Genomic DNA, 27,741 nt, shown 5'->3' with positions numbered 1-27,741 from the left:
AATATTAACACAATATAACAGGGATAGTTTAAAAAAAAACAGAATGGGAAAAATAACATCTGTACAAAACTGACAAGGTTTCTGAGCCATTTTTCGTTCTGTGTTAAAAAATTCAAGGGTAATGTGTAGCAGTAAAATCCATATAGGTAACTAACAATAATTCTCCATACTTTAATTTGAAAATTTGCAATACAGAAAACAAAATAAATTATTTAAACATAAACATAGATGTACACATGTATCTAATTCACTACAATAGAAACTTAAGGAGAAAAAAAAGACACTGTTATTTTATGGTGACTTTTAAGGTCAGTCAGTTCCCAAAAGAGGAATAAATACATTTTATCTAAAGACTTATTTCCATATTGCACATGCAAAGAAGGATGCAAGCAGAGACAAACAAAAAAGTACAACTTTTAAAGATCTCCTTATTCTTCTGATTTTGCTGAGTGAGGAACTATTGATTAGTATTTTTCTTAGTTATGATACACAATAGCTACTCCATTAGCCACTATTGCATATTTTAGATGTGGGTCATTAGTTTGAATGACTATTATAAGAAGACAAAAACACAAAACAGACAGGAAACCATCTAAGCATATGAAATAAGCCTGGTCTTTTTTCATATATTATCCTTGCATCTAAATATAATCTCTTTTAGGAAATTTATCTATTTGAAAATTTTGTAATAGAATTATATAGTGATCCTGAAAGTCTTAATCCCTGTAAAATATGTACAAATTCTAATAATCAATCTAGATGTTAAAATAGTTCAGTGCTTTTTTTTAGTTACATATTCCTATAGTTATTGCACAACCCTCATAGACATATACTACCAAGTCCATAAATCATATCCAGTATATAAAAGAATTTCTAATAGTCAAGAATTCTTATGTTAGACATAAATAACTAAATAGCAATAAACTAAGTTTTTTTCTCTTTAGTCTTATGTAAAATCTCTTAATAGGTTAACTCTAATAAAGAACCAAAATTTTTACTGGATATTGATTCTTCACTAGGATTTTAAGTGAACAATAAAGAATGAGTAGCTAGCTAATTTTCCTATTATTAAGAAATTTAAGTTTTCATTTAAAATTTGAATCTGTTGCATAAGTAATTATTCTATCTAACTATTACATTCAGGGCTACATTTTAACGTTAAAATTCTATAAACTCATTCCTTATGCATTTAGAGTTTCTATTTCTGTACATTACCTGCAGATAAAGCAATTTTAGCTTTTTCAGTAGCTGTAGAATGGCTCTCTTTCACTTGACCTTCCTGAGGCAGAACTTGACTCCAAAAGGAGTCAAGAGATTTCATACAGCTGTTCTTTGGTATGTCAGAATTGGGTTCTCTCTGATGAAGCTCCAAATGACATGGTCTTTCTTGAGATTTTATGTCACCATCCAAGAGTTTGCTGCATTGCTGTAAGTCATTATGCACACTGCTTCCACTGTTTAATTTTTTATCTTCTGGAAGAAGGTGTCTACCTCTGTTGGACAGGACATCTATTGTGTTCTTTTTTCCTGTGGCTGAAATGCTCTGTTTATCTTTTCTCGAAGAGTCAGTGCTACTAAGATTCAAGAGAGTGCTTTCATTTTTATATACGCTATTACCTTTATCTTGTTGCTTATATTCTAAAACACTATCTTCACTTTCTTGCGAGAATCTGGAATAGCAGGTCCTCCCGTGATGTTCCTGAGAAATGCCATCAAAAACATCAGAAGGTGAAAAAGAATCTTTAGAAGGCTGAAAGGGGGTATGGACTTCTCCTTCATCAGATCCCAGTTCTTCACATTCATCTACTGAAAGTAAAACTGACCTTTTAAACTTTTTAGTTGCAGAAAACTCACGACTTTCATTTTCAGTTGCATCTTCAAAAGCTAAATTAATGATTCCCTGAAACTGCTGAGGAACTGGTTTAGATAGCGAGAAATTTTCTGCAACATTTTCAGCTTCAGACCTCTCATCTTCTGTTTCATCTGCCGAAGAAGAAATCTGATCTATTTCCTGAGCAAACTGGACACTGCCTCGTGGAATATTTTCCTTTTCTCTAGGGTGGGCTATTGCAGATCGAGACCAGATTTCTGACTTTTTTCTAGGAATCTCATCATCGCTTGTCGAATTAACTTGGAAAAGATCACTACTACTTTGTTTTTTCATTTTTACTTCAATTCTTAAGTTACTATCATAAATTTTTAATTCTTCAGGAGTACTAGTATCACTGCTACTTCTTCCAAGAAAATCATGGCACAGCATAGTGCCACATTTGGAAATACCTCTGTCATTTGACCCATCATCATCCTGAGACCCCCCAGCATCATAGTCTTCAGATCTGGGCTTTATGTCATCAGACGATGTGGTAGCACTGCCGGTGTCAGATTCAGGACTCTCTCTCTGAAGCAGAACACTGGTATTCAAATTCCAGGGACCCACATATGGAGTTTCATGGCTTTCTGGGGATTCCGATGTTTCCATATTTTTAGGAGAATTTTTTCCTGATAGGTGTCCAAAAACACATTTGGAGGAAATATCTGAGCCTGCTGCAGCAAGTCTGTCTTCATTCATAGCAGAATCATCAGGCAACTGACTAGGAATTGTCATTTCTTCTACATTAATTGTAGATTTTCTGTCATTTTGAACAGAATTTAAGGTTACATTTGTCTTTTCAGGAGCACAACATGACTCATCTTTCACACATTTAATGCTTGATTTTTTGTTTGTATCTTTTCTCTCTATTTGGTTCTCCCTGTCTGATATTATACGGATTTGTCGTGAATTTGTTGAGTCTAAATCACAAATTGGATTAGAGTTCAAGGAGTTTTCATTTGGATTTGAAATCATGGGTTTTGGGGCAGTAGTGCTATGAAATTTTGCATCTATACAATCACTCCCATCAGAAAGACAATGTATGTTAGCTGCACTGCAATGATCTGTTTCCTTGTGATTAGGAAATTTTGTTTCACTTTTATTTAAACAAATCTGTTTTGATTCTAGTTCATGTTTTAATGATTTATCCAGCTTTGAAATATTTTGGCATTCTAATACCAGCTTCTCTTTCTCTTGATTGTTTAATGGCTTTTGTGCGTCTGGTCTCCGTGATGACTGGACTGCTTCTGCATCATTGATTTCAGATGTGAGATTAATTAGATTCTTGTGAGGATTCTGTTCAGAAATATTATCCTTATTGTTGGCATGTATATCATGAAGCATACTTTTTTGGACACTAGATTTTTCGCTTTTTGAAGGTCTTTGAGAAGGCTGAGTTTTTACTATAAGCTGTCCAGGAAGCATTTTCTGTTTTGAATCTTTATTATTCAAAGTTTCACCTTTCTTCGACTGATTTAGGTTTTTAGGTACTGCCACTATTTTTGCAGTAAGCTTAGACAAAGTTGTGTGTTCTTGCTTGACAGTTTTTCTCTTAGGTGTTTGTTTATCTATAGTTGTATTGTGGTCCAACTTTGTCACATTTTCATCAGACTGCCTTGAAGATACTGAAGATTTTACTGAATTTGATGACTCTCCATAGGTTCCTAAGAAAAGAAAATTCAGAAGTATATTCTCCAAGTTGTGAGTGAAATTTAATATTTGTTTTAAAATTACTTAAAAAAATAAAACCAATAAACAATGAAAGGATAACATGTCCATCTGATTGGACAATTACAGATTAGGAATTAGTTACATGATAAAATTTAAGAAACATTTTTCTATTAAAAATATAGAGGCTCGGCACCTGTAGCTCAAGCGGCTAAGGCGTCAGCCACATACACCAGAGCTGGCAGGTTCGAATCCAGCCTGGGCCTGCCAAACAACAATGACAACTACAACCAAAAAATAGCTGGGTGTTGTGGCGGGCGCCTGTAGTCCCAGCTACTTGGGAGGCTGAGGCAAGAGAATTGCTTAAGCCCAGGAACTGGAAGTTGCTGTGAGCTATGATGCCACAGCACTCTACCCTGGGCGACAGCTTGAGCCTCTGTCTCAAAAAATAAATAAAAAATAAAAACAAATAAAAATATAGGGGGACTGTTCCATGGTCTTAATAAAAATCATTAAATAAAATATCTCTTCCTCAAGTAAAGAACCTTGATCCTTATGCCAAAATTTGGTTTGCATAAATAAATGAGGGTGTTAAAAATCTGATTTTCTTACATCAAAGGAGAAGCAAAATTTGAAACTTTTGAAGAAAAAATTACTATGTTTTACACAGCTAAAAGGGAGAATCAAGCTAACTATAAAATGTAAAACAGAATTCTTGAAATTGCTATAGTTTTTTTCATCAAACAGGAATAAAACCAATTTACTTCTCATAACCAGGTCATTATTACTGTAGCTCATTAGGACTAACAACTTAGATCTGCAATGGAAACTAGAATAGCTGACTGGAATAAAAGAGGGATTAATTTTGGGAATCCATTTGTTTATACTGGTTAAAATCTTAAGAGATATTTTAGATATCAAATAGAATATTATAAATGTTTAATTTTTAGCTACTAATAGCATATAAATACTTTTTCTTGGCCTTATTGTTTAATTCACTTTTAGTGCTAATTCATAATCTAAATCAGGATTTTATAATTGTTCTTACATATGCAAATGCTTAATGAATAAAGCAAAGAGATTTTTAAAATCGTGTATTCTGATCAGTACTCTTATTTCTTGGAACACTGAAAAACAATGGACACAGCACAGATTCTGGAGGGAAAATTCTTCCTCGCTACATATTACAACTATCTAGATCAGCGGTTCTCAACCTGTGGGTCACGACCCCTTTGTAACAATGAAAATACATCCTGCATATCAGATATTTACATTACAATTCTTTTTTTTTTTTTTTTTTGTAGAGACAGAGTCTCACTTTATGGCCCTCGGTAGAGTGCTGTGGCCTCACACAGCTCACAGCAACCTTCAACTCCTGGGCTTAAGCGATTCTCTTGCCTCAGCCTCCCGAGCAGCTGGGACTACAGGTGCCCGCCACAACGCCCAGCTATTTTTTGGTTGCAGTTTGGCCGGGGCCGGGTTTGAACCCGTCACCCTCGGTATATGGGGCCGGCACCCTACCGACCGAGCCACAGGCACCGCCATAACAGTAGCAAAATTACAGTTATGAAGTAGCAACAAAAATAATTTTATGGTTGGGGGTTACCACAACATGAGGAACTGTATTAAAGGGTCGCAGCATTAGAAGGCATTAGGAAGGTTGAGAACCACTGTTCTAGATGGTACCATTACTATTTAAAGAGCTCGTCATTGCAAGTTTTATAGATGGTATACCTATAGTTATCAACAAAACTCTTTTTTTTTTTTTTTTGTAGAGACAGAGTCTCACTTTATGGCCCTCGGTAGAGTGCCGTGGCCTCACACAGCTCACAGCAACCTCCAACTCCTGGGCTTAAGCGATTCTCTTGCCTCAGCCTCCCGAGTAGCTGGGACTACAGGCGCCCGCCACAACGCCCAGCTATTTTTTGGTTGCAGTTTGGCCGGGGCAGGGTTTGAACCCGCCACCCTCGGCATATGGGGCCGGCGCCCTACAGACTGAGCCACAAAACTCTTAAGAAATATGGGCATAATACATATAAGGACCAGAAATGCAGATAAACTAGTGACTCTCTTACCTACTTATTTCATTTAAGACAATAAAAACCAAGCCCACATCCTAAAACATCAAAATACTTGCTTAAAAGCACAAGTATAAATTCTCTTCTCTCTACTGTCAAACAAACGTAAAATGAGTGAAATATATTTTGCCTATTTGTGACTGAAGTTTGAATCAGAGTTCTGCTTATCCAATTTAAACAGGAAATAACATTTGTAATACCCAGAACTATTTCAGCTTTACCTTGAGCTTTAGCAAGATTAGATGAGGTATTCTTTGTCCTCTGCTGAGTTGTAGCACATCCATTACCACTTCCCCTTTTCTTCAAAATTGCCTGTGGCACTGGATCACCACATCCTTTGGCGCTGACTTTCTTTAGTACACTAAGAAAAATTATTTGCATTCATTTTTACACTGAGATTCTGAGACATAAACTTTTAAAAGACCCATAACTGAAATAGAACTTTCCTCAAGAAATTTAAAAAAAACTCTTCTAAAAATAGAAAAAATCCTGTGTTCGTAAGTTTTTAAGTGGATAAAACTGTGCTTTATCACGTATGATAAAGCAAGGCATAATCACACTGCCCAAGAATAAATTAAGGTCTTCTAATATTTTGCATCAATCATCACTTTGCATAAACATACTAACTTCTTTTAATAAGTAAGCAGTTTGTTTGGTTTTTTATTGTTGGGGATTCATTGAAGGTACAAGAAACCAGGTTACACTGATTGCATTTGTTAGGCAAAGTCCCTCTTACAATCGCGTCTTGCCCCCAAAAGGTGTGGCACCCACCAAGGTCCCACCCTCCTCCTTCCTTCCCTCTCTCTGCTCTTCCTTTCCCCACCCCTCCCTCCTTCTCTCTCTCTCTGTAAGCAGACAGTTTTAAAATACCATTGTGTAAATACATTAAATTTTTTAACAAGGAAGATATTTTGAAAATATTTAGCTAAAAGTTAGCTTAAGAGAAAGCTAACATATAGGTAAAACATTAAATGAAGACCTACCTGTTACTCGTATTAGAATCTTGGTCATGAATACGTTTTTTATTGGAAGTTCCATTAGTAACTCTTGAAATAGCTTGAGATTTTACTGCTATAAATTAAGAAAAAGTGAGTCATGAAACAGAACACATTAAATATGCAACAATTATGTGTAAATTTACTGGTTAGATACTATAGAACACAATTGTTAAAGTGGGAAGGACTATGTTTTTTCTCAATTTGTGTAAATACATATAAATAAGCATTTTTTTTGCATTTGAAACCAAATAAAGCCCAAATACAGGATAATGTTTTTTTCTAGGAACTTTTAACTGGTAGGAGCTACTAAAAATTAGAGGGCTAGAACCCACCTACAGTGGAGGTTTTGACACTGTCTATACTGTTTTTCACTGTTTGTCCTGGTGAATTACAAACGGATAGTTTGTGACCAGAAGGCTTTTCTTCTTCCATTGATTCATTTTCTTCTGGTTCATCCAAACATTCGGTGGAAATCGATAGTTCCATACTTGAATTTGTAGATATGCTGGAGGGTCCCGTGAAGCTCAGGCATGGAGAGTCTTTCCCTGTCACTTTCTTCAAAGGCTTTGATTTGGGTTGCACATTTAAGTTTCCAGCGAGTACCTTGGGTCTGGCACCTGTAGCGTGCCCTTCCTGGTTTCTCACTCCTTTTCCATTTAATGAAGTTTTCTGTCCAGTTGCTGCTGCCATTGCTGATCTTCCCACAACTTGTTTAGGTGACATGTTTTCCCATCTTGTGTTACCATTGTTTTCTGTTTTGGGTTTTATCACAGATTTGGGCTTTCCAGAGACATTTTTTCCCCCAGTTTTTAATTCTTTTGTAACTTTAGCTGCTATTTTTGTACCATCCTTTTCCTTTAAAGCATCCTGTGTCAAAGTTTTACTTATACTAGTACTTGATGAATGTCCAGATGCTCCTAATCCATCAGATTTCATCTTTTGATTATTAGTAGAGAGATAACGCCAACACTCTTTCTTGTTATTTCCCCTCCAAGATTTGTTTTTTATAGCACCAGAATCAGAAACTTGTCTCCTTTGCTATAAAGAAGAAAAAAATAGTCTGTAATTTGACTGAAGTCTTTGACATATACTACTTTATGTTTCAAAAAGCTAGTCTTTTAAAGAAAAAAAATAGCAAAGTTTATATGATTTAGGGCCACGAATCAGCTTTGATCATTTTGATTAAAACTTTTTGTCTCTGATTGTATTACCTTTAATCTAAGGCACAGCATAAAATGTTTATTTTAAGGGCACATTATTTTAATTTATGACATAATAGAGAGATTAATGCCTAAAGGTTCAAGACGTCTTAAATGAATGATAACAACATCCAAGATTTTTTGAGGGCCCACACTCAGGTTCTGTGCTAAATATTTTTCATACCTCATCTTGATCCTATGAAATCACTCCTCTGAGTTTTTCCATTTCTTAGACAAGAAATTGAGGATTAAAGTAGGTATGTGACTTACTCAAGGTCACATGCTGGTAAAGACTGGAACCAGAACTTGGGCTCCTGATTTACTGCCTCAGGCAGGTAGTCATCTATATGGCATAATTTGAGGGACATGATAAAGATTTTCACTAAAAATTTTCCCTTTAATCCTATCTCAAATGCCAGAAATTTTATCATTTAATATTATACTCTGAGAAGAGTTTATTTCTTGAAGTCCTCACTAAAAAAAAAAAAAAAATTAGAAACTTCCCAGGAAACATGGCATTACATTTGAAAAAGCTTAGTTTTTGGAAGAACAAGGTAAGTAGTACAGTATTAGCTTTTATAAGAAGGGGAGGCAAAAGGATCTTAAAAACAGGTAAAGCAAAAAGGGGCAAATATAAAAGGACATTGATAATAAATGCACCTAACTTCATCATTTTGCTTACAACTAACCTTGACATGGAAGGGAACAACAAAATTTTAAAAATTGGTAGAAATTTTAGAATAAAACTTTGTTACATTGTTATTCTTTATATAAGTATGTAAATACTTACTCCCACCCCCCCACCCCCGCTTTGGAAAGTTGTATGAGATCGCAGGGGTATGCAGCAGAGCCTGAGCTGTCTTCATTTTCTATATCCAGAACCCTTAGGCACCATGCCCATCACAGATTGGGCGCTCATAAAAATGGGATTAGTGTTGTTAAAACTGGGCATACATTAATATACAGTATAGTGTCTAATTATTTCTAAATATGAAAAGTTTCTAATTATATGAAAAACTATTTAAGACAAAATAAAGTATATATGTATGTGGGTGCAGGAGACGGAGCACCAGGTTCTTTTTTTTCGTCACACGGCTCACAGCAACCTCTAACTCTTGGGCTTACCCGATTCTCTTGCCTCAGCCTCCCCAGCAGCTGGGACTACAGGCGCCCGCCACAACGCCCGGCTAAGAGCACCAGGTTCTTGAGGGAGGTGCTGGGAGCCGAACAATCTCCTAGCTGCAGCCTGGAGACAAGCCCTCAAGCAACTGCATGCGTTAATGAGATAAGATCTGCAGCTTGTTAGCAAGCAGGTGTTATACTTTAGACGTCTGTGGTACAACAGGGTGGGAGTTGAGCCTGTGCAGAAAGAGCACTTGCACATAGTGATCATTAAGCACATAGCTCCAGTATGTGGGCCCCCCACACCTGTTGTATAATGCTGCAAAAAAGGCCACAACAGAGGTGACTTGGGGCTCTCCCTGCACCTATGGGAAGCCCACTTCTTGCAAGCTTGTACCTTCAATCCATGTCCCAGCTGTTTTTATTCGCGTGGTGATGGGGTGCCATGGGAGACACCGACAGTGAGCGTATGCAATTATGTGTATAAGGACAAATTCTAAATAAATAAATAACTTGGCTAAATTTAGAGGAAAGGTGTGGTGATAAAGGAATCACTAGATTTTTGTCCTGGCGCTGCCTCTACCCAACTCGGCATATTTAAATTATTAATATCTTGGGGCCTCAGATTATGCATGTCTACAGAGTGGAGACTAGTCCTATTCACAGCAATGTTCTAGGAGTCTATCTAACATTTACAAAGTTCAAATAGGCTTGGTCTTCATTTTTTATTTTCTTGATCAAATCTTAGCTCAAAAAATCATATTTTTCTATTTTTAATACCTCAAACCAGGCTGACTTTTAGAGTCCCTTCCCACCATTAAAACTGATTCTACTTGATTTACTCTATCCTTGAATCTATGCATTTGAAGTATTATGCTATGTGAAATCACATTCACATAATAAGGATTATTATTTTTCTTTTCTTTTTTTTTTTTTCAGTTTTTGGCCGGGGCTGGGTTTGAACCTGCCACCTCTAGTATATGGGGCTGGCGCCCTACTCCTTTGAGCCACAGGCACTGCCCAGGATTATTATTTTTCACATAATAAGGATTATTATCACACAGTAAGGATTCAATGAAATCACATTTCCAGGCAGTCTTTAACTTACATCTACAAAGTTTATATACATTTCTTATATAAATGGCCAACTGGGAATGGTCACCACATTCCATTAACAAAAATGAAGAAAAAGAAGGTAACCCTTTAAGCATTCCTCTTAGACATCATTAATTCCCTATTTTGATTAGCTTTCTATCATAGAAAAGTTTAAATATAATCAAAAGAAGATAGAACAGTGTAATGAATTCCAATGTTCATAATACCTGGCTTTAAAAATGATCAATTCATGACCAATTTTGTTTTGAAGCAAAACCTAGGTAATGTGTTTTTTATCCATAAGAACAAAATATTTATAAAATCTCTGTGTGTTTGCCACCTCTTTATAAAAATTTGTAATGAGTATTTTGTAAATAAAGGTACATTTAGCTACAATTTCCCCATTTTTCTCTATATGGCGACTTCAGGGACATCCTGTAATTTAGTGTTAGCACTCTCCTTAAACCTTTCTCTCTGTCTTGCCAAATTAATTTTCTCGCACTTCCTTTCTTTTTTTTTGTAGAGACAGAGTTTCACTTTATTGCCCTCAGTAGAGTGCTGTGGCGTCACACAGCTCACAGCAACCTCCAACTCCTGGGCTTAGGCGATTCTCCTGCCTCAGCCTCCCTAGTAGCTGGGACTACAGGTGCCCACCACAACGCCCGGCTGTTTTTTTGTTGCAGTTTGGCCGGGGCTGGGTTTGAACCCGCCACCCTCGGTATATGGGGCTGGCGCCCTGCTCACTGAGCCACAGGCGCCGCCCTTCTCGCACTTCCTAATGATCTCATCTCTGGAAAACTCATTCCACATGCATTGAATACTTACTACATACTAGATAATTGCACATAAATTATTTCACCTATTTTTCACAATAATCCTACTAGGTTTTAATACTCCACTTTGTAGATAAGTAAAGTTAAGACTCATGGATGTCACTGATAATAAATGTGAAGTTAAGATTTGAATTCTGATTTTATGTCCAGCATCAGTTTCAATATACTACTACCTTTCCAAGGGAAACTTAGTACCCGATTTCCTTCTCCTCCCCCCCACCCTTGCCACCATTTCTTTTTTTTTTTAGAAAAGTATCACTCTGTTGCTTGGGGTGGAGTGCTTTGGCATCATAGCTCACAGCAACCTCAAATTCCTAGGCTCCAGCGATCCTCACACTGTTAACAGAAAAGAACCCTCAGACACCTCAGAGCCAGAGAAATTAGGAAGAACAATGAGACTTTGTTCTACTTTGCTGTAAAGCAGGAGGAGGAAAAGCCTGGTAGGTAACAGGAAAAGAAGGCAAGTAGGCTAATTCCTGGGAGCCTTGAAAAAAATGTAGGATAACACAAAACTAGTAAATAGAAAAAAATGTCCTAAGGTACCATTTCTAGTGTACACTCTGTGGAACTGTACATTATGCTTAAAAGAGAAAGCCTAGTGGTTTTCCATAGTTATAAAATTCGGGGTGAAACAAAATTCAAAGGTGTTCTTTACTATAGTGTTTCTCAACAATTTTAGGGTGAAATAAGCATCTTTGGTTTCTAAGAGGAGGTATAGTGTGTAACAATTTTCAAACTTAGTTTGATGCTAGATGTTCTTAGGTGGAATATATGATAAAGCTAGTATATTGTGAAATACTCTGAAAAATAATTCTAAAGTATATCCAGCTCCAGTATTCCACAGTGTCTCACTCAAGAAATTGGGAGCTTAACCTCAAGCCAGAGTGCTCGGTTAGCATCTTGGAGCTGCATTAGTTCCTTCCTACTGGTGGATGAGTAAAAAGAGAGGATTCCCCTACTGGGCTCTGTAAGCGCAGTATATACTTTGTACTCCAAATTGGGATTCTCAATGGATGTCTTCTTAATATCACTGTAATGCACATAGGAGGTTAGAATAATTTTGTATTTCAATGTATTATTAGTTAAGTGAGCATCTGTAAGTTAGTTTAGGAGGAAAAATGTATTTCAGATTATAACAAATCTATCTGTGGGTGTGTGTGTGTAAAAAAACATGAAACATAAAATCTACCATCTTAACCAGTTAATGCATTTAATCCACTTTAATATCCTTAAATACAGCACAATAATATTAACCACATGCACTCTGTTGCACAAAAAACAACTCTAACTTTTTCATCTTGCAAAACTGAAACTCCATATTCATGGAACAAAAAGTCCCCTTTAATACTTCCCTCTAGTCCCAACAACCATCATTCTACCTTCTTGACTACTTTAGATACCTCATAAAAGTATACCAAGCAAAGCAAAATTGTACTCTTAGTACTAACTGCTTGTTTTTTTTTAACACCAAGACATATGAATTAAAATCTTGGTGTAGGAAAAACTAGAACAACTACAACCTTCTTTTGCAAGAAGTAGGTTAATTAGAAAAATAGACAATGAATTAAGTCTACAATTTCTAACCTACTGAAATAAGTCCAGTATGTGAGACGCCAAAAAAGGTTTTCAAGGAAATGAAAATAGCAGACACTTCCTATGCCAGCTGGATACAAGAAATTTACATCATCAAAATAATTGTTAAATGTTCACTTGATTTTAAAAAAGACAAAATTACTTTCATTAAGAAATAGCTTTAATTAACAAATGAATAGATTTTTAAAACTTATTTGGTGATCATTCAATGTTTGCTGAAAAGGAAAACAACGTACTTTGAAATATAAAATAATAAAATTTAAAAATTTGGTATGTTTTTTCATTTAGACTTATAAGATTTAGAAAGTTTACCTGGGAGCTACTGAATATAGGCTTTTTGCCAAGTCTTCGGTCATCACCTTTGTCAAATGCAGCTGTAGGAAGGAATAGCAATTTATTTTTATAAGAAGCATTATTATTACCATAGAAATAACGGGAAAATAGCATGCTAGCAGAAAAAGGTGATATTTCTATGGAAATAACCTAAAAAAAATTGAAACAAATCTAGTATACAAAAACGATTCCCTATTATATTTTAGATTTTTTTTTGAGAGTCATTTTCAATCTTATTCTCTGGTTCCTAAGATTTCAGGTTATTAAAATTATTAAACAAGAAATATACAATCTCATAAAGAAGATACATATATTTTAAGAACCAAAATATTCTCAAACTGTGAAATTTTAAATAACTAGTTCCTTTAGTTTTTCAAATTTCAAAACATTACAGATTATGGCAAGTGTAATTTTTATAAACTATTAAATGTTGAAAAATGTTTATCCTAAAAATAATAAAAATACTTGTGAAATTAACTAAAAGTACTTTCTGGTTTTGCAGATACATCATGAGGAAGAAGGAAAGAGAAGGGAAAAAACAAGGTTCTGTTGAAAATAAAATAAGAAACAATCCTCAAATCTACAGCATACTTTTTTAGAAATAAATAAAATTTCATTTTATAAGATAGAGTTATATGGGAATTACTGGGACAACTCATATTTATGCTCTTCAAATAAGAATCTAAATAACTTCCGGAAAATATATAGGTAGGCATAATGGTATGACAGCTATAAATACAGCTGAGCTAATCTTCTTTCTTTTGAAGGTTACTGGGCCTTAAAATATATTTGGAAGAAACATATATAATTTCAAAAAAGTTATTTGATTTTTATGAAATCAATTAATAAAAAAATAAATTGCCTATAACTCTACTTCCATATATCTTCCATGACCTCTGTTCTATAGGATATGTGCTATAAGACAAAGCAGGATCCTGGAAATGGTTTTAAAAGGACTGAGTTGCAGTAAGCACATGACTTAGCACAATAATATACAGGAAGAAATTAAAATATACAATTTCTCCAAAGGTCAGTAGTAACTACTAAAACCTAAATATTTTAACAGAAATAACCCAGAACCATTCCTTTATCTGGGTTTCCCAATTCAGTAATTATAGATGTCAGGACTCACTATATATTTCAGTAATTTAAGATTTAAAAAAATTATTACACTGATGCAATGTAATAGAATGAAAAGTTCTTTTGATGATTAGATTGCCAGTAACATTTTATTTAGATGTGTATATGTATATCTACATATATCACATCTTTTTAATTAGCACTTTGAAGAACTAAAGAACATTGCTGGAAGCTCAACTTAACTGTCAAATCCTCCAAAATAGAGGAAAACGAAGTTTGTTACCAACGAGAAGAGAGTTGAAGGACACCTACTCAAGGAATGCTGCTCATGTGTTATGTCTTCATATTGTAATAGGTTTTCTAGTTAAGATAAACCGTCATCTAAAAATCAGCACAGAACAACAGTCACAGGGAAAAAATTCCCAATTTCTAAAGAACTTCTTCTTATGATTTTTGTTAAAAATGAAATTTCTTGAAAAGTGCTTTCGGATCACATCTAGCCACACTATCATGTTATGTTTATAACGACAGACAGAGCAGATCACATTCTGACTAACCACTAGAGAATTTAACATACTCATGCTTTTGTTAAGAATACATCTTATCACATATGGCTTCTACATCATAGCACGAAAATATTTGCTTCATAAAATATAGTCTCTTAACTTAAAATGTTTCTGATGGTATAGTTGCTGAGTATACCAAGCCACCCAAGCCACCTACTTTAACCAAAAAATTGTCATAAAGCCATTTTTCAGTTATACACTGTCAAATTTTTATTTCAATATTTTTAAAACAAACACACACTCTAAGCAATATACATCCTTTGTTGAATGATAATGTTTCAAATGAAACCCATTAAATGTCAGAGACCACTGTGTGGCCCTTGAGGGGCACTCTGCAATAGCACACAGCACATCACTGAACCAGTCAACTGTGAAATAAAGCCATCTATTCCAGGGAAAACCACAAGAAAGGGAATCTTATGAAAAAGATACAAAAGCTTTTTAGCCAAATATTTTTTAAAAGGAAAAGAAACCATGTTTGGTACTTTTTTCTATGCGGATTACATTTTCTTACACTTCTAATCTTTTCATAAGAATGCTTTCAAGCAAATTTGGCTGGAATATTGCTGCTAATATACAGTAGGACTAAAAATCGATATATACATGGATATACAAAGGAAATGAGTTTCATTTTCTTACAACAGCATGATTTATAAAAACTGCCTAAACATATGATTTTTAGTTTCAGTTAACACCCTCTTATTAAACAGAAGCACACAAAGGTTAATCTTATTAGAATCCCCTCAAAATACCTGTCACAAAGATCATAATATAAGGAATAAATAGATCTGAAGGCTAACGTACCTGCTTGGATTTTCTGTTGATCATCTGTGCTCATGAGCTTCCAGCTTTCTGTGTGACGAACAGCATAAAAAGACTGAACCAGGAAGATCCACAGCTTATCACGCAGAGCCTGGATCTTGCACGTAAAACCCTGTGTTCAAGCAACAAATCAGCAGCTGGTGAGAGCCACATTGTCATAGCAACCAGTCACTATTCCTTTCCCAATCTACTTACTCCTAAGCCAGATCAATGATGTCATCACTTAGATTTTTCAGATCGTCGGGTACCCGTTATTTATGAAGGCTTACTCATTAATAACATAATGAACACGAAACTAAATGTTATCCTTTCAACCAAAAATTATTTTGAAATGCCAACAGCCTTTTCAAATCAACTATGACATTACAAGGTCAAATACTCTATGTAATAGTAATACATATGATAAAATTTTTTATCATGCTTACTGAACAAACACAAAAGGCAAATAATTTGTAGTTAATAACCATTGACTAGTTACACTTGAAAATAAGTTATATTTTAATTTTGTTTTTTCCCAATCTAATTTTAATATGATTTTTAAAGAGAAAAAATTAATATATTATAAAAATATAACATACTGATTAAAAATTCTAAAATATACATTTTATATCTAGAAAATGTAAGGTAGTGATCAAAAATACTAGAGTTATACTGTGCCAGATAATATTGCTAGTGCCAAACTATATTTAAAATTAACCAGCCAAAGTGTCAACTTCTAAACTTTTATAAGAATTCTATATAGAGGTGAATAGAATTTTTAAAATTTTGTATTATGAAAATTTTAAACGTGTATTAATACAAAAGCAAAAACCATAATAACCCTAGATACCCATCTCCTAGCTTCAATGATCCATTCAGCATTTAAAATGCACGTACTTTTCATGTCTTTTGAGGCAGATTTTTGTTCTGTTGCCCCGGCAGGAGTGCAGGGGCATCATCTTAGCTCATTGCAACCTCAAACTCCTGGGCTCAAGCAATCCTCTTGCCTCAGGCTCCCAAGTAGCAGGGAATACAGGCATGCACCATCATACCCAGGTATTTTTTTCTATTTTTAGTAAAGATAGGGTCTCACTCTTGCTTGGGCTAATCTCTAACTCGTGAGTTCAAGCGATCCTCCTGCCATGACCTCCCAAAGAGGTAGGATTACAGGTATAAGCCACAATGCCTGACCTTAAAATGCCATTTTAAAAATCTTTAGAACATCCAAATATTATACCATTTTAACGAATTTTATTATATTCAGCATCAGTACCATTTCCTTTGTACTATCAGAGTTCAGTAATGTGTCCAGAGCCATAAGAAGAGAGCAACTATTTTCAGTGGTAATGTTTTCTTCAATTGCTTTTAAAATTTTGTCCAACAGATCAGCTGTGCTGCTCATTGCTTGTGACTACAAAACATAGAAATTGATATTTAATAGGAATACATGTAAAATATAAGAAATGTGAAGGTCTGGATAACAAAACAATCATAACTGCCTGTATGAAGTCAACCCAAGGTCACCATTGTTCTTTCCCTTTCCTGGGTTAAAAAACTCTGCGGTTACCTACCCATATGCCTTGTTTTGAAGAGCCAACATAGCCCTACTAACAGAATCTAGATATTACAGGGATACATGTTTTGGTGGAAAAAATTAAAAAATAAAAATAAAAAAGAGAAACAGATCCTAGAAATAAGCAATAGGAGTTCTTTATTCAATGACTAATTAGAATTAGTAAGAGAAGGAATTTTACATAGACATAATTGCACTACTGACTAAAACAGTATTTTTATGGTTTTAGTTTCTAAACTGTGGCTATGCCGATTGAGAACTAGAGCTGGCCAGAATTACACTGTGCCTTGCCAGGGCACTCAAACCTGTCCCTCCTGCCTTCTTTATCCTGTAAGCCAAAACCCCTGTCCATCACTGCTCTAAACCCTATGTAAACATGCCATCTGCTATGTAATTTATTTAAATCATGCTAATTTAATCAATGCCAACATGCGTTTTAAAACTCATGTAATTCAAATTAGGTTACAAAGATGGAGCTAAATAAATACAGGATATAATTTTAGACATAGTACCTGTAAGAAAAGAGTAAAATTTTCACTCTGAATAATCTTGGAGAAGTTTTCTACAATAAATGTAATACATTCTTCTTGGAGCTGAGATGCCATAGTCAGTGCTGCTTCTGTCCACTTCACGCTGGGTAAACTCATGATCAGCCTGTCACTTTCCATCAGAACAAAAGCAGCGTTCTTATCACTCTTAGAATTGAAAAAAAAAGTTAGAAAAAAGTTAGATATTACTGTACTGCTCAAAAAATAACCTTCTAAGCAAGTCATAGACTTTGATTTTCTTGGAATATTTCCTGCAAAAAGCAAAATTCCATGTAGCTAATGTCTTTGTCATTAGTTTTAGATATAATATTTATTTATTCACAATTACCCAAAAGGCTGAACTTTGAGCTAGGAAGAAACCTCCTTCAAAAGACAGCTAAAACAAACCTGAAAGCAAAGTTACAACTACAAAGAAATCCTTGAATTCTCTGAGATTATCACTACTTAATTTTTGTGCTGACAGGTAGCATTCATAGCGGCATGGCTATACTGATACAGCCTTAATCCTTTTGTGACTATAAAATGCACGCTCTTCATCGAAAATTGAGAAAAGCTAAAAATTACTTATAATCCCCAGTGATTTTCTTCCTCTTCTCTTGTTAGGTAAGACACTACTTTTTGAATTTTATTCATTTAATGATGATTTATTTTTATACCAGAGGAAAAAAATATTCACAAATATTGATCCCTGCAGAAAACAGAATAATTCACAAATACCATATGCTCCAAGAAAAGGAAAAAATGGCAACTTATAAATTACTGTTATCTTATTCATGTTTGATTTCTAGTTCTTAATATAATGCTAATTAAATAGTTACCAGGTAAACTATAGCAGATTGAGAAACAAAGGCAAAAATTCTTTGTAGCTTCATCCATCAAGAAGTAGAATCTACTTCCTCATGCCTTGAATCTGGACTGGCCTTTTCACTTGCTTTAACTGATAGTGGTGGTGCTACCATCAGTTGAAGCTTCTATTTTACCCTGTGGGAATACCAGGATTGAAGCATGGTAAGGAAGACCATGTGGAAGGATGCCCAGCCTCCAGCTCAGTCACCAGCTGAATGTAGTCACAGGAGTGAGCTCGGGTAAGACCAGCAGAAAAATCACCCAGTCAACCCGCAGAATTATGAGAAATAGTAAGTAGTAGTTCCAAGTCACTTATTTGGGGGTGTTTTGTTAGACAGTAATAGATAATAAATCTGGAAATGACAGACTGAAATACCCGGCCTGGACTGTATGATGTGGACTTTGCACACCCCTGTTTCATTCAGGTCTCAACTAAAGCACTAAGTCTTCCCTCATCCCTATACCTACATCAGATACCTTTCAGACCCACTATCAAAAAAACATGTCCCTTTTTGTTAGAGCACTTAATTCATTTGTAATTAATAAATCGTGAATGTAACTGTTTCATTAATATCTGTCTCTCTCACTAGGCTGTATGTGCAGTGAGTGTAAAACCATGTCTGTTTTGGCTCACCACTTTATCCTTGGGGGCCAGTATAGAACTGGGTCATAGTAGACACTCAAATATTTTCGACCTCTCAACATGCTCAGAGACTGAGAGTAGACATGTGAACTGCCAGAATAATTTAAGTTGAATCCTTGAATGTCAAAACTTTAAAAATTTTATCCATTTATCAAGAATTCTTTAAAATATATTCTTCCACTGCTTTATCCATTAGAATAAAGAAAACATACTTTGTTTTAATTCAAGTCTTTTATTCTTTTAGTACCATTATCTTTTCCTCCTCCAGCAACTTCCTGAGTAATTGTGCAATTAATGGAAGTTTTAGACAGCAAGCCCAGTTTGCTCTATGGCTGGCATTGCTCTGGAATTGGGGCCAAATGTAAGGTATTTAAATAAATTTGTCAGGTATCTACAAAGTGCTTACTATATACATAATGTGATATGCTCTGACAGTAACGTTTTTAAAAAATAAAAGAATTACTTATCATAATTTAACTTGGAGTCTGCTGGAAAACTCAAATATGGACACTGTTAAATGATAACATGGATGCTATGTGATGTTATTCCATACTGATCTGAATATGTAATAAACATTAAACGTTAGAGTACCTAGAAACTCAAAGAGGAAAGAAAGGAATACTTCGAGACCAAACACATAAAATTTGAGTTCAATACTTAACATAATCACATAATTCACAATTTCAAAATGTATGAAAGGCGTTACTAGGAAAAGTCCTTCTCGCCTTCCTGTCCCCAAACCTCCCAGTTTATAACCATATTATTTTTTCCTCTTTCTTTTTTTTTTTATTTCATTGCTTTTATGCATAAAACTATAAAGGATTTCTTATTCAAAGATTTATTCTACTTACTGTCAAAGATGCTGACATACTTAAAAAGATTCTTTCATTAGCTTTTAGTTTCTTTCTTTTTTTTTTATTGTTAAATCATAGCTGTGTACATTATGCAATTGCCTGTACCCATTCTAAGATGCACCATAGATGTGGCCCCACCCATCACCCTCCCTCCTCTATTTTTCATTAGAGATATTTTTTGCATATATAAATAACATACATATGCAATTTACTCTATGTTTTATTCAGATAAAGTAATTAATATGCATGTTGCTCTGTCTTACCTTTTACATTTAGTATACATCTTGACCATTTTTCTTAATCAGTGTATACAGAGGCCTTTTGTTTTAATAACAATGTAATAGTCCATAATATAGCTAGACCCTAAGTCATTTAACTAGTTCTGTAGTATAGACATTTACATTGTTTCCAATTTTTTGCTATTATAATGTAATGAACTGCTTTGTATAAAACATTATTTCACACATATGTAAAAATATCTATAGGATACATTCCTAGAAGTAGAATTGTTGGGTCAATATTTCTTGTCTTAGCTTGGGTTGTGCCTGAGCCTCAGAAACAGGCTCACAGGAAGATAGCTTGTTTTGGGAAGGATCCCAAGAGGATCTGAACCACTGGGAGAATGAAACAAGGAAGGAAAGCAAGCTTTTAGCTCCTTGCTGCTCCAAAGTGTGATCCACAGCCTTAGTATCAGTCAGAGTTTGCAAGAAATGTAGATCTGGCTCCTCTCTTGATGTACTAATTAGAACTTAGATTTAAAAGATCCCCCAATGTTTTGTATACACATTAAAGTTTGAGAATCACAGATACAGCATTCACTATTATAGGCAACTGGGGTTCAATCTTGTTGGGAATCCTGTAAAGAAGGATGGATTCTGAATTATCCATCCAAGGGGCAGAACAGGAAACATTAAATACTAGCTCTCCTCTCTTGTTGGTCAAGGCTTGTCCCCTGGGGTATTACCTCCTTTACATCACACAGTCTTACACAGATTCAGAATTGCTGAGCTGCAGGTATCCCGCGTGGAAGAGCAGTGAAGCTGCAGGACAGGAGTGAGAAGATGTGTGTGTGAGAGAGAGATGTGGCTATGCAAGTGTCATCAGATTACACCTCAACATAGGCAGATGCTGCAGCAATGGCTGGAGTACAAACACAGGCCCAGAGAATATGAAGTGGAATTCCAGTAGTGTCCAAAACACCAACACGCAGTCAACGGAGCACTGATTTTCAGATGGTAGCTTCCTCCATGGCAAGGTAGAGAAATGTATTTAGTGGTTTGCAAAAAGCATTAGAAAACAAAAGAAATAAACAAAGAAGGTGGGGGGAGGAGAGAGAGAAAAAGAAAGAAAAAGGCGGGGAATAAAAAACTCTAGTATATCAGATGTACTAAGGCTAAGAATTCTTTTGTGAAACTTGTGTTTCAGTTCTATGTGTGTTCTTGTTACTGGGTTACAATGTAAAAAACTTCTTATTCTGGGTCATAGTCAAAAAAGTTTGGAAAACACACCAAAAGTTGTGCTAATTCATGTCCTTCCCAGGAATGAATAAGGATATTTACTCCCTACACCTCTACAGACAAGGCACAAATTTCCTTTCCATCATTCTGAAAGGTGGAAGACAGTTTGACACTGTAGCTTTAATGTCAATTTCTCTTAAATAAATGAAGTTGAGAACCTGTTAATCAAATTGAGACGTCTATATTTCCTTGGTAAACAATCTAATTCTATCCTATCTTTAGCTTGTTTTTGTGTTTTTTTTTTTGTTTGTTTGTTTTTGGCCGGGGCTGGGTTTGAACCCGGCACCTCCGGCATATGGGACTGGCGCCCTACTCCTTGAGCTACAGGCACCGCCCTCTTTAGCTTGTTTTTTAAAATCACTTTGTAGAAACTATGTTAGAAAAATTAGTATTATAAATATGATATGAACAGTTTAACTTTATGACAGTGAAAGGAAAAACCTCAAAGTTTCTCACATAAAAATATTTTTAAAAATTCTTTACAAAAAGCATAGTATTCTTTAAAAAATTTTTGTCCACTGTATTTTATTTTTTATTTCAAAATATTAAGGGAGCTGGTGCAGTGGCTCATGCCTGTAATCCTAGCACTCTGGGAGGCTGAGGTGGGTGGATTGCCTGAGCATAAGTGAGACCCCGGCTCTACTACAAATAGAAAAAACCAGTTGGGCATTGGTGCCTATAATCCCAGCTACTCGGGAGGCTGAGGCAAGAAGATTGCTCAAGCCCGAGAGTTTGAGGTTGTTGTGAGCTATGATGCCCAGCACTCTACCCAGGGCAACAGAGTACGACTCTCAGTCTCAAAGAAAAATAAATAAAAATAAAATTAAAGGGGGTACAAATATTTTTGTTATATATACTATATAATGCTGACATCAGAGCTTCAGTGTGCCCGTCACCAGAATAGTGTCATTATACCCAATAGGTAAGTTTTTATCCCTCACCCTCTAACCCTCCTCCTTTTATGGTTTCCAAGAGATGGTCATTTACAACCCGTTGTTCCCATGTACCCACTGTTTAGCTCCCACTTACTAGTGAGAATATATGATGCTTGTTTTTCCATTCCTGAGATACTTCACTTAGAATAATGGTCTCCAGTTCCATCCAAGTTGCTGAAAAAGACATCATTTTATTCCTTTTTATGGCTCCATGCTATATGCTACATTTTCTTTATCTACTTATGAAATTTATGGACACTTAGATTGAGTCCATATCTCTACAACTGTGAACTGTGCTACAATAAATATTTGACTGCAGGTGTATTTTTGATAAAGTGATTTCTTTCCCTTTGGGTAGATTCTCAGTAGTAGGATTGCTGGATCAAATGGTAGGTCTCCCCTTAGCTTGAGGAATCTCCATACTACTATCCATAGGGCTTGTACTAGTTTGCAGTCCCATGAACATTGTATAAGCATTCCTTTTTCTCGTCATTCATGCCAGCATCTGTTGTTTTCTGATGTGTTAGTAACAGCCATTCAGACGGGAGGAAATGGAAGTATTACAATTTTAACACAGATTTTTCCTTTCTTGAAGTGTGTATACATTTTTTTGGAACCCTCTGTATAGCTTGCAATTATTTTCTCCCATTCTGTAGGTTGCTTGTTTACTCTGTTGGTTATTGCCTTTGCTGTGTAGAAGCTTTTCAGTTTAATCAAGTCCTGTTTATTTTTGTTGCTTCTGTGGCTGCCTTTGGGGTCTTGATCATAAATTCTTTGCCTAGCGTGTGTCTAGAAGAGTTTTTCCTATGCCTTCTTCTAGAATTTTTAAGGTTCCATGCCTTAAAGTCTTTAATCCATTCTGAATTAATGTTTGTATATGACAAGAGATAGGGGACCAGTTTCATTATTCTGCATGTGACTATCCCATTTTCCCAGCACCATTTATTGAATAGAGCATCCTTTCCTCAGTGTATATTTTTGCCTGCTTTGTGAAGGACCAGTTGATCATAGTTATATGATTTTATTTCTAGGTTCGCTATTCTGTTCCATTGGTCTATGTCTCTTATTTTTATATGGGTACCAGGCTGTTTTGGTTACTATAGCCTTGTAGTATCATTTGGAATCAAATAGTACGATATCTCTACATTTGTTCTTTTGCTTAAGAATGCTTTGTCTATTCAGACAAAGGGTTCCAAATGAAGCTTATTTTTCCCAGATCTATGCAATAAGACAATGATATTTTGATACGAATTGCATTTAATCTATAAATCCCATTGGGCAATGTGAACATTTTAACGATGTCGATTCTACCAATCCATGAGCATGGGATGTTTTCCCATTTGTTTGTGTCATCTATGATTTCTTCCATCAGTGTTTTGTTATTCTCCTTGTAGAGCTTTCTTTCCTATGCTTTCTTCTAGAATTTTTATGGTTTCATGCCTTGGAGTTAAGTTCAATCCACTCTGAATTAATATTTGTATATGATGAGGTATAGGGTTCTGTTTCATTCTTCTGCATATGACTGTGCAATTTTCCCAGCACCATTTATTGAGTACGGCATCTTTTCCTCAGTGTATAACAGTTCCTTTCTCTCCATATCTAAGCCAGCATCTGTTGTTTTGGGACTTTTTAATATAAAGACATTTTCATTGGAGTTAGGTGCTATCTCATCATGATTTTGATTTGCATTTCCCTAATGATTAGAGACATTGAGCTTTTTTAATGAGTTTGTTGGCCAGCAGTGTATCTTCAGCTGAAAAGTTTCTGTTCATGTCTTTTTCCACTTTTTAATGGGATGTTTGGTTGTTTCTTGCTGACTTGCTTGAGTTCTTCACAAATTCTGGTTATTAGTCCACTATCAGATGTTATAGCCTGAAAATATTTTCTCCCATTCTGTGGGTTGTCTATTTGCTCTTTTGATTGTGTCCTTGGCTGTGCAGAGCTTTTTAATTTGATCAGGTTCCATTTATTTATTTTTTATGTTGCTATGATTATACATAGTCATATCAATGAATTCCACAAAGAAAGAGAAAATTTCAAATTTTCAGCATAATCACCAGGATGCCAAGAGACTACTGATCAAACTGATTGTTTGGTTATTCTGATGTTCATCTTTTTATCTGTCTGGAAAGAAAAAGTCAAGTATTTACAAAGTTTACAAGAACCTAAATAGAGCTATAAAATAAAAATAGTACATATTTTTATTAGAATGGTAAACCTCCGTAAGTTGACCACCAATGGGACTGTAACAAACGGATCACCATTTGGTCATTGTGTCACCGGTGGTCAACACAAGGCCTGCTGTCCAGACATGCACACGTGGAGCATCTCCAGTCTATGAAAATTGGGTCAACTTAAAGAGGTGGTCAATGTAGGGAAGTGGTCAACGATGGAGGTTCTACTGTATAGCAGAGAAGCATGGTTTGAAGGACTTATTCTTTAGTTAAGCTCATATCACTTCTTTAAAAAAAAAAAAATCAAGCTTGTTAATAAGCTTAAGTAAGTTAAAATCCCTCTCAATCTGGCCTGAAGCCTGTCCCCAGACTCCCCTTTTCTCATTCGTTACAGCAGCACACCAACACTTGCATTAGCATGAACACAGATTTGGGTTTACTTTTTGCAGTAGTATCTCACCAGCTGATGTGCAATGCTTACTTTCCTAGCTAGATTTAGATGTACCTTCTATATAACCCAGGCTGATGTTACCTTTTAGAGGGCCATCAGAGAAACAGGACCACAGCTCAGACAATGGCATTTTATTCAATGTTGTTTGGTTATGACATTGATGAGAAAAACAATCACTTCCCAGCCAAGGCTACTGTGGGTGTATGGGGTTTGCACATTGTTTCCTCAAGTCTGTGAGGATTTTCTTGGGTATTCTCATTTCCTTCCACATTCCAAAGACGTACACATGAGGTGAACTGGTGTCTCTAAATTGCCTCAGTATGAGTGAGTCTGGGCATGTGTGAGAGCGTGGTCTGAATCCTGTCCAGAGTTGGTTCCAGCCTTGAGCCCTGAGCTGCTGAGATAGGCTTCAGCCACCCACAACTGTGAACTGGAATAAGTGAGTTGGAAAAATGAATGAATACAGATTATTACAAAATAAAAATTTATAAGGTATATGATCATTACGCAAATACTACATACATGATGAGAAACACTGCAGTGCAAAAGCTCTCAGCCCACCATATTTATGATTGTTTTTGAACCATGTGGTGGTAGATGTTCCTTATTTTTGCTTTGCAAACATTTATTCCTTGATTTAACTCCACTATGACTGCTGTCACTGATTCCCCCAAAATTGGAGAAATAATTATTTTACTATTTCTATTAATCTTTCTTAAATGTTTCAATGTTCAATATTAGAAGAGGTTTTCATCTTTATTTAGAAATTCAGTGATGAAGCTCAGTGCCCATAGCACAGTGGTTATGGTGCCAGCCACATGCATGGAGTCTGGTGGGTTTGAGTCCGGCCTGTGCCAGCTAAACAACAATGACAACTGCAACAACAACAACAACAACAACAACAAAAACAAAAACAGCCGGGCATTGTGGTGAGTGCCTGTAGTCCCAGCTACTTGGGAGGCTGAGGCAAGAGAATCGCTTAAGCCCAAGAGTTTGGGGTTTCTGTGAGCTGTGATGCCACGGCACTCTACCGAGGGCAACATAGTGAGACTCTGTTTCAAAAAAAAAGAAAGAAAGAAAGAAAGAAAAAGAAATTCAGTGATGAGCAGAAATATGCCATAGGAACTTAATGCTTGTTTATGTCAATTAGCTTATGGTAAAATTTGTTTTGTTGCATGTTGTTTTGCTTAAAGTTGTGGTTTCCAAGAACCTATAAATAACCTTAAGTGAGGACTTACTGTATACAGAAATCTGTTAACAGGGATTTGATCTAACATAATTTTGGGAGTTAGTTAAATAGGCTTTGTGTCTGATGAGGTAGTCTGAAGTTCACAGGGCAAGCAGTTGAGAAGGGAAGATGGAATTAAAGTAGGGAGAGAGCAAGGATAATCTGGATGAAACAGCTACCCCCCAGGAAATGCTGGCACTTTTCATTATGGAGCTAGACACATACCTGGCCCAGGAGTTAGAGAAGCTGAAGGAGGATACAGGGAAAGACAGAACAGCTGTAGATCTGGCTGGAATGAGCCAGTAAATAAACAACATGTGAGTCTGAATGTACCTGCCCTAACCTTTCTAGTGTAAAAACCAAAAATAGCTATTCTTTTACTTCTCTCCTCCAAATTGCATGTCAAATTGTCTCTTATGTCCTCTCAAACTGGAAACAGAGAAGGAAATTCTGGGAAGCATAGTTCACCACAGCAAAGCTAACATGTTACAAAGCCACTATAGCCAACCCTATGTCAACTTGGCAACCATACACACTTCTTGAAGCCATACTGAATTCCCAAGTGAGACAGGAATCATCACGCTTCCACCTAACACGATACAATTATCCCCCATACAACAAACATGCTCACTCTTTTCCCAAAAGAAAGGATGCAAAGTTCCCTTTTTTATCTTTAGGTGACCATTCACTTTTCTTCAAACAGATTCACAATGCCCTCCGATATCTAGTAACTTAAATGTAGAGACATAAACTATTATTAACATGTCTTACATTAGATAGTAGGGGAATGAGACAGTGGGGAAGAAACCAAAAATATTTGGTTAGTACATAGACAAATATTCATATAAAAAAGGGATGTGGATATGTTCCTATTGTAGCATACTGCAGCACTCATTCCTGTAACTGGTCACACGGTTGTAGTTATTATTTATAACTACCTTCTTTCTCTACCCACTCCATATTCCCTTTGTCCTCAGCAAGTACTTCAACTGTTCATAGTTACTTACCTGGTAGAGTAGCCCAAACTTTCATTCCCCAAGAATCTGGGCCATTATCACCACTGTCTAAATTGGGTTATTACTACTTTCTATTGATTTTATTCATAACCTGGGAATGCTGCATTCCAGATAGTCTTTCTTATCCATATTGTATAGTAGCAACCCAATGTCCCCTTGACAATCAGGTTCAATCTATCAGTAATTTCCCTTCTTTGCCTTTGTGGGTTTATAAAGTGGCCAGAGGAAGGCAGTCTCAACTTCTAGTTCAATGGAATCATTACTTGTGTCCCCATGGGGAAGTCTTTGGAACTAAGCCTTCTAGATTAGCAATGCCAAAGTTGCAGGGAAAGGATGCAAAAAATTTATAAGTTCATCACAAGGAGTAATTGTGTCATGAAGCCACTTCCTTTTTCACAACTTGATTTCTAGATCCACGAATCCTGGCAATGGGAGAAATAGCACCATAAATCAAAAGCTGATTTAGAGCATATACTGCATCCTAGAGGACACTGCTCCAACCCTACAAGGCATTAACACCATGCTGGCACTATAACTGAGTCTATAAAAGGCCATTTCTCTATTCAAGCCAGCCACTCCAGGATGATGGGGAACCAACCATATAAGACCAAGAATTCCAGGAGCACCATCATCATACTACCTTTGCTGTTAACTGAGTTTGTAATCAGAAGTGATGCTGTGGAGAATATAATGATGATGAATAAGGCATACTGTAAGTTC

At 35.8% G+C, this 27,741-nt stretch overlaps 1 protein-coding gene across 2 annotated transcripts in view; it reads right to left on the bottom strand.

Moving 5' to 3' along the window:
- The window catches only part of BTBD8 (BTB domain containing 8), a 96,023-nt gene that overhangs the window by 934 nt on the left and 67,348 nt on the right, over positions 1–27,741 (bottom strand). For both annotated transcript variants that reach the window (XM_053592277.1, XM_053592278.1), the window contains 8 exons: positions 17,322–17,504; positions 16,510–16,647; positions 15,240–15,369; positions 12,769–12,830; positions 6,947–7,652; positions 6,600–6,687; positions 5,838–5,977; positions 1,216–3,534 (listed from right to left, as the gene is read on the bottom strand). In XM_053592277.1, coding sequence (XP_053448252.1) covers positions 1,216–3,534; positions 5,838–5,977; positions 6,600–6,687; positions 6,947–7,652; positions 12,769–12,830; positions 15,240–15,369; positions 16,510–16,647; positions 17,322–17,504 — 3,766 coding nt within the window. The remainder of the gene's footprint in view (positions 1–1,215; positions 3,535–5,837; positions 5,978–6,599; positions 6,688–6,946; positions 7,653–12,768; positions 12,831–15,239; positions 15,370–16,509; positions 16,648–17,321; positions 17,505–27,741) is intronic.

Source organism: Nycticebus coucang, chromosome 5 (genome assembly GCF_027406575.1).
Source record: "Nycticebus coucang isolate mNycCou1 chromosome 5, mNycCou1.pri, whole genome shotgun sequence".
Lineage (NCBI taxonomy): Eukaryota > Metazoa > Chordata > Mammalia > Primates > Lorisidae > Nycticebus > Nycticebus coucang.
The sequence above is the reverse complement of the archived record's forward strand: the minus strand, read 5'-3'. Positions and strand labels throughout refer to the sequence as shown.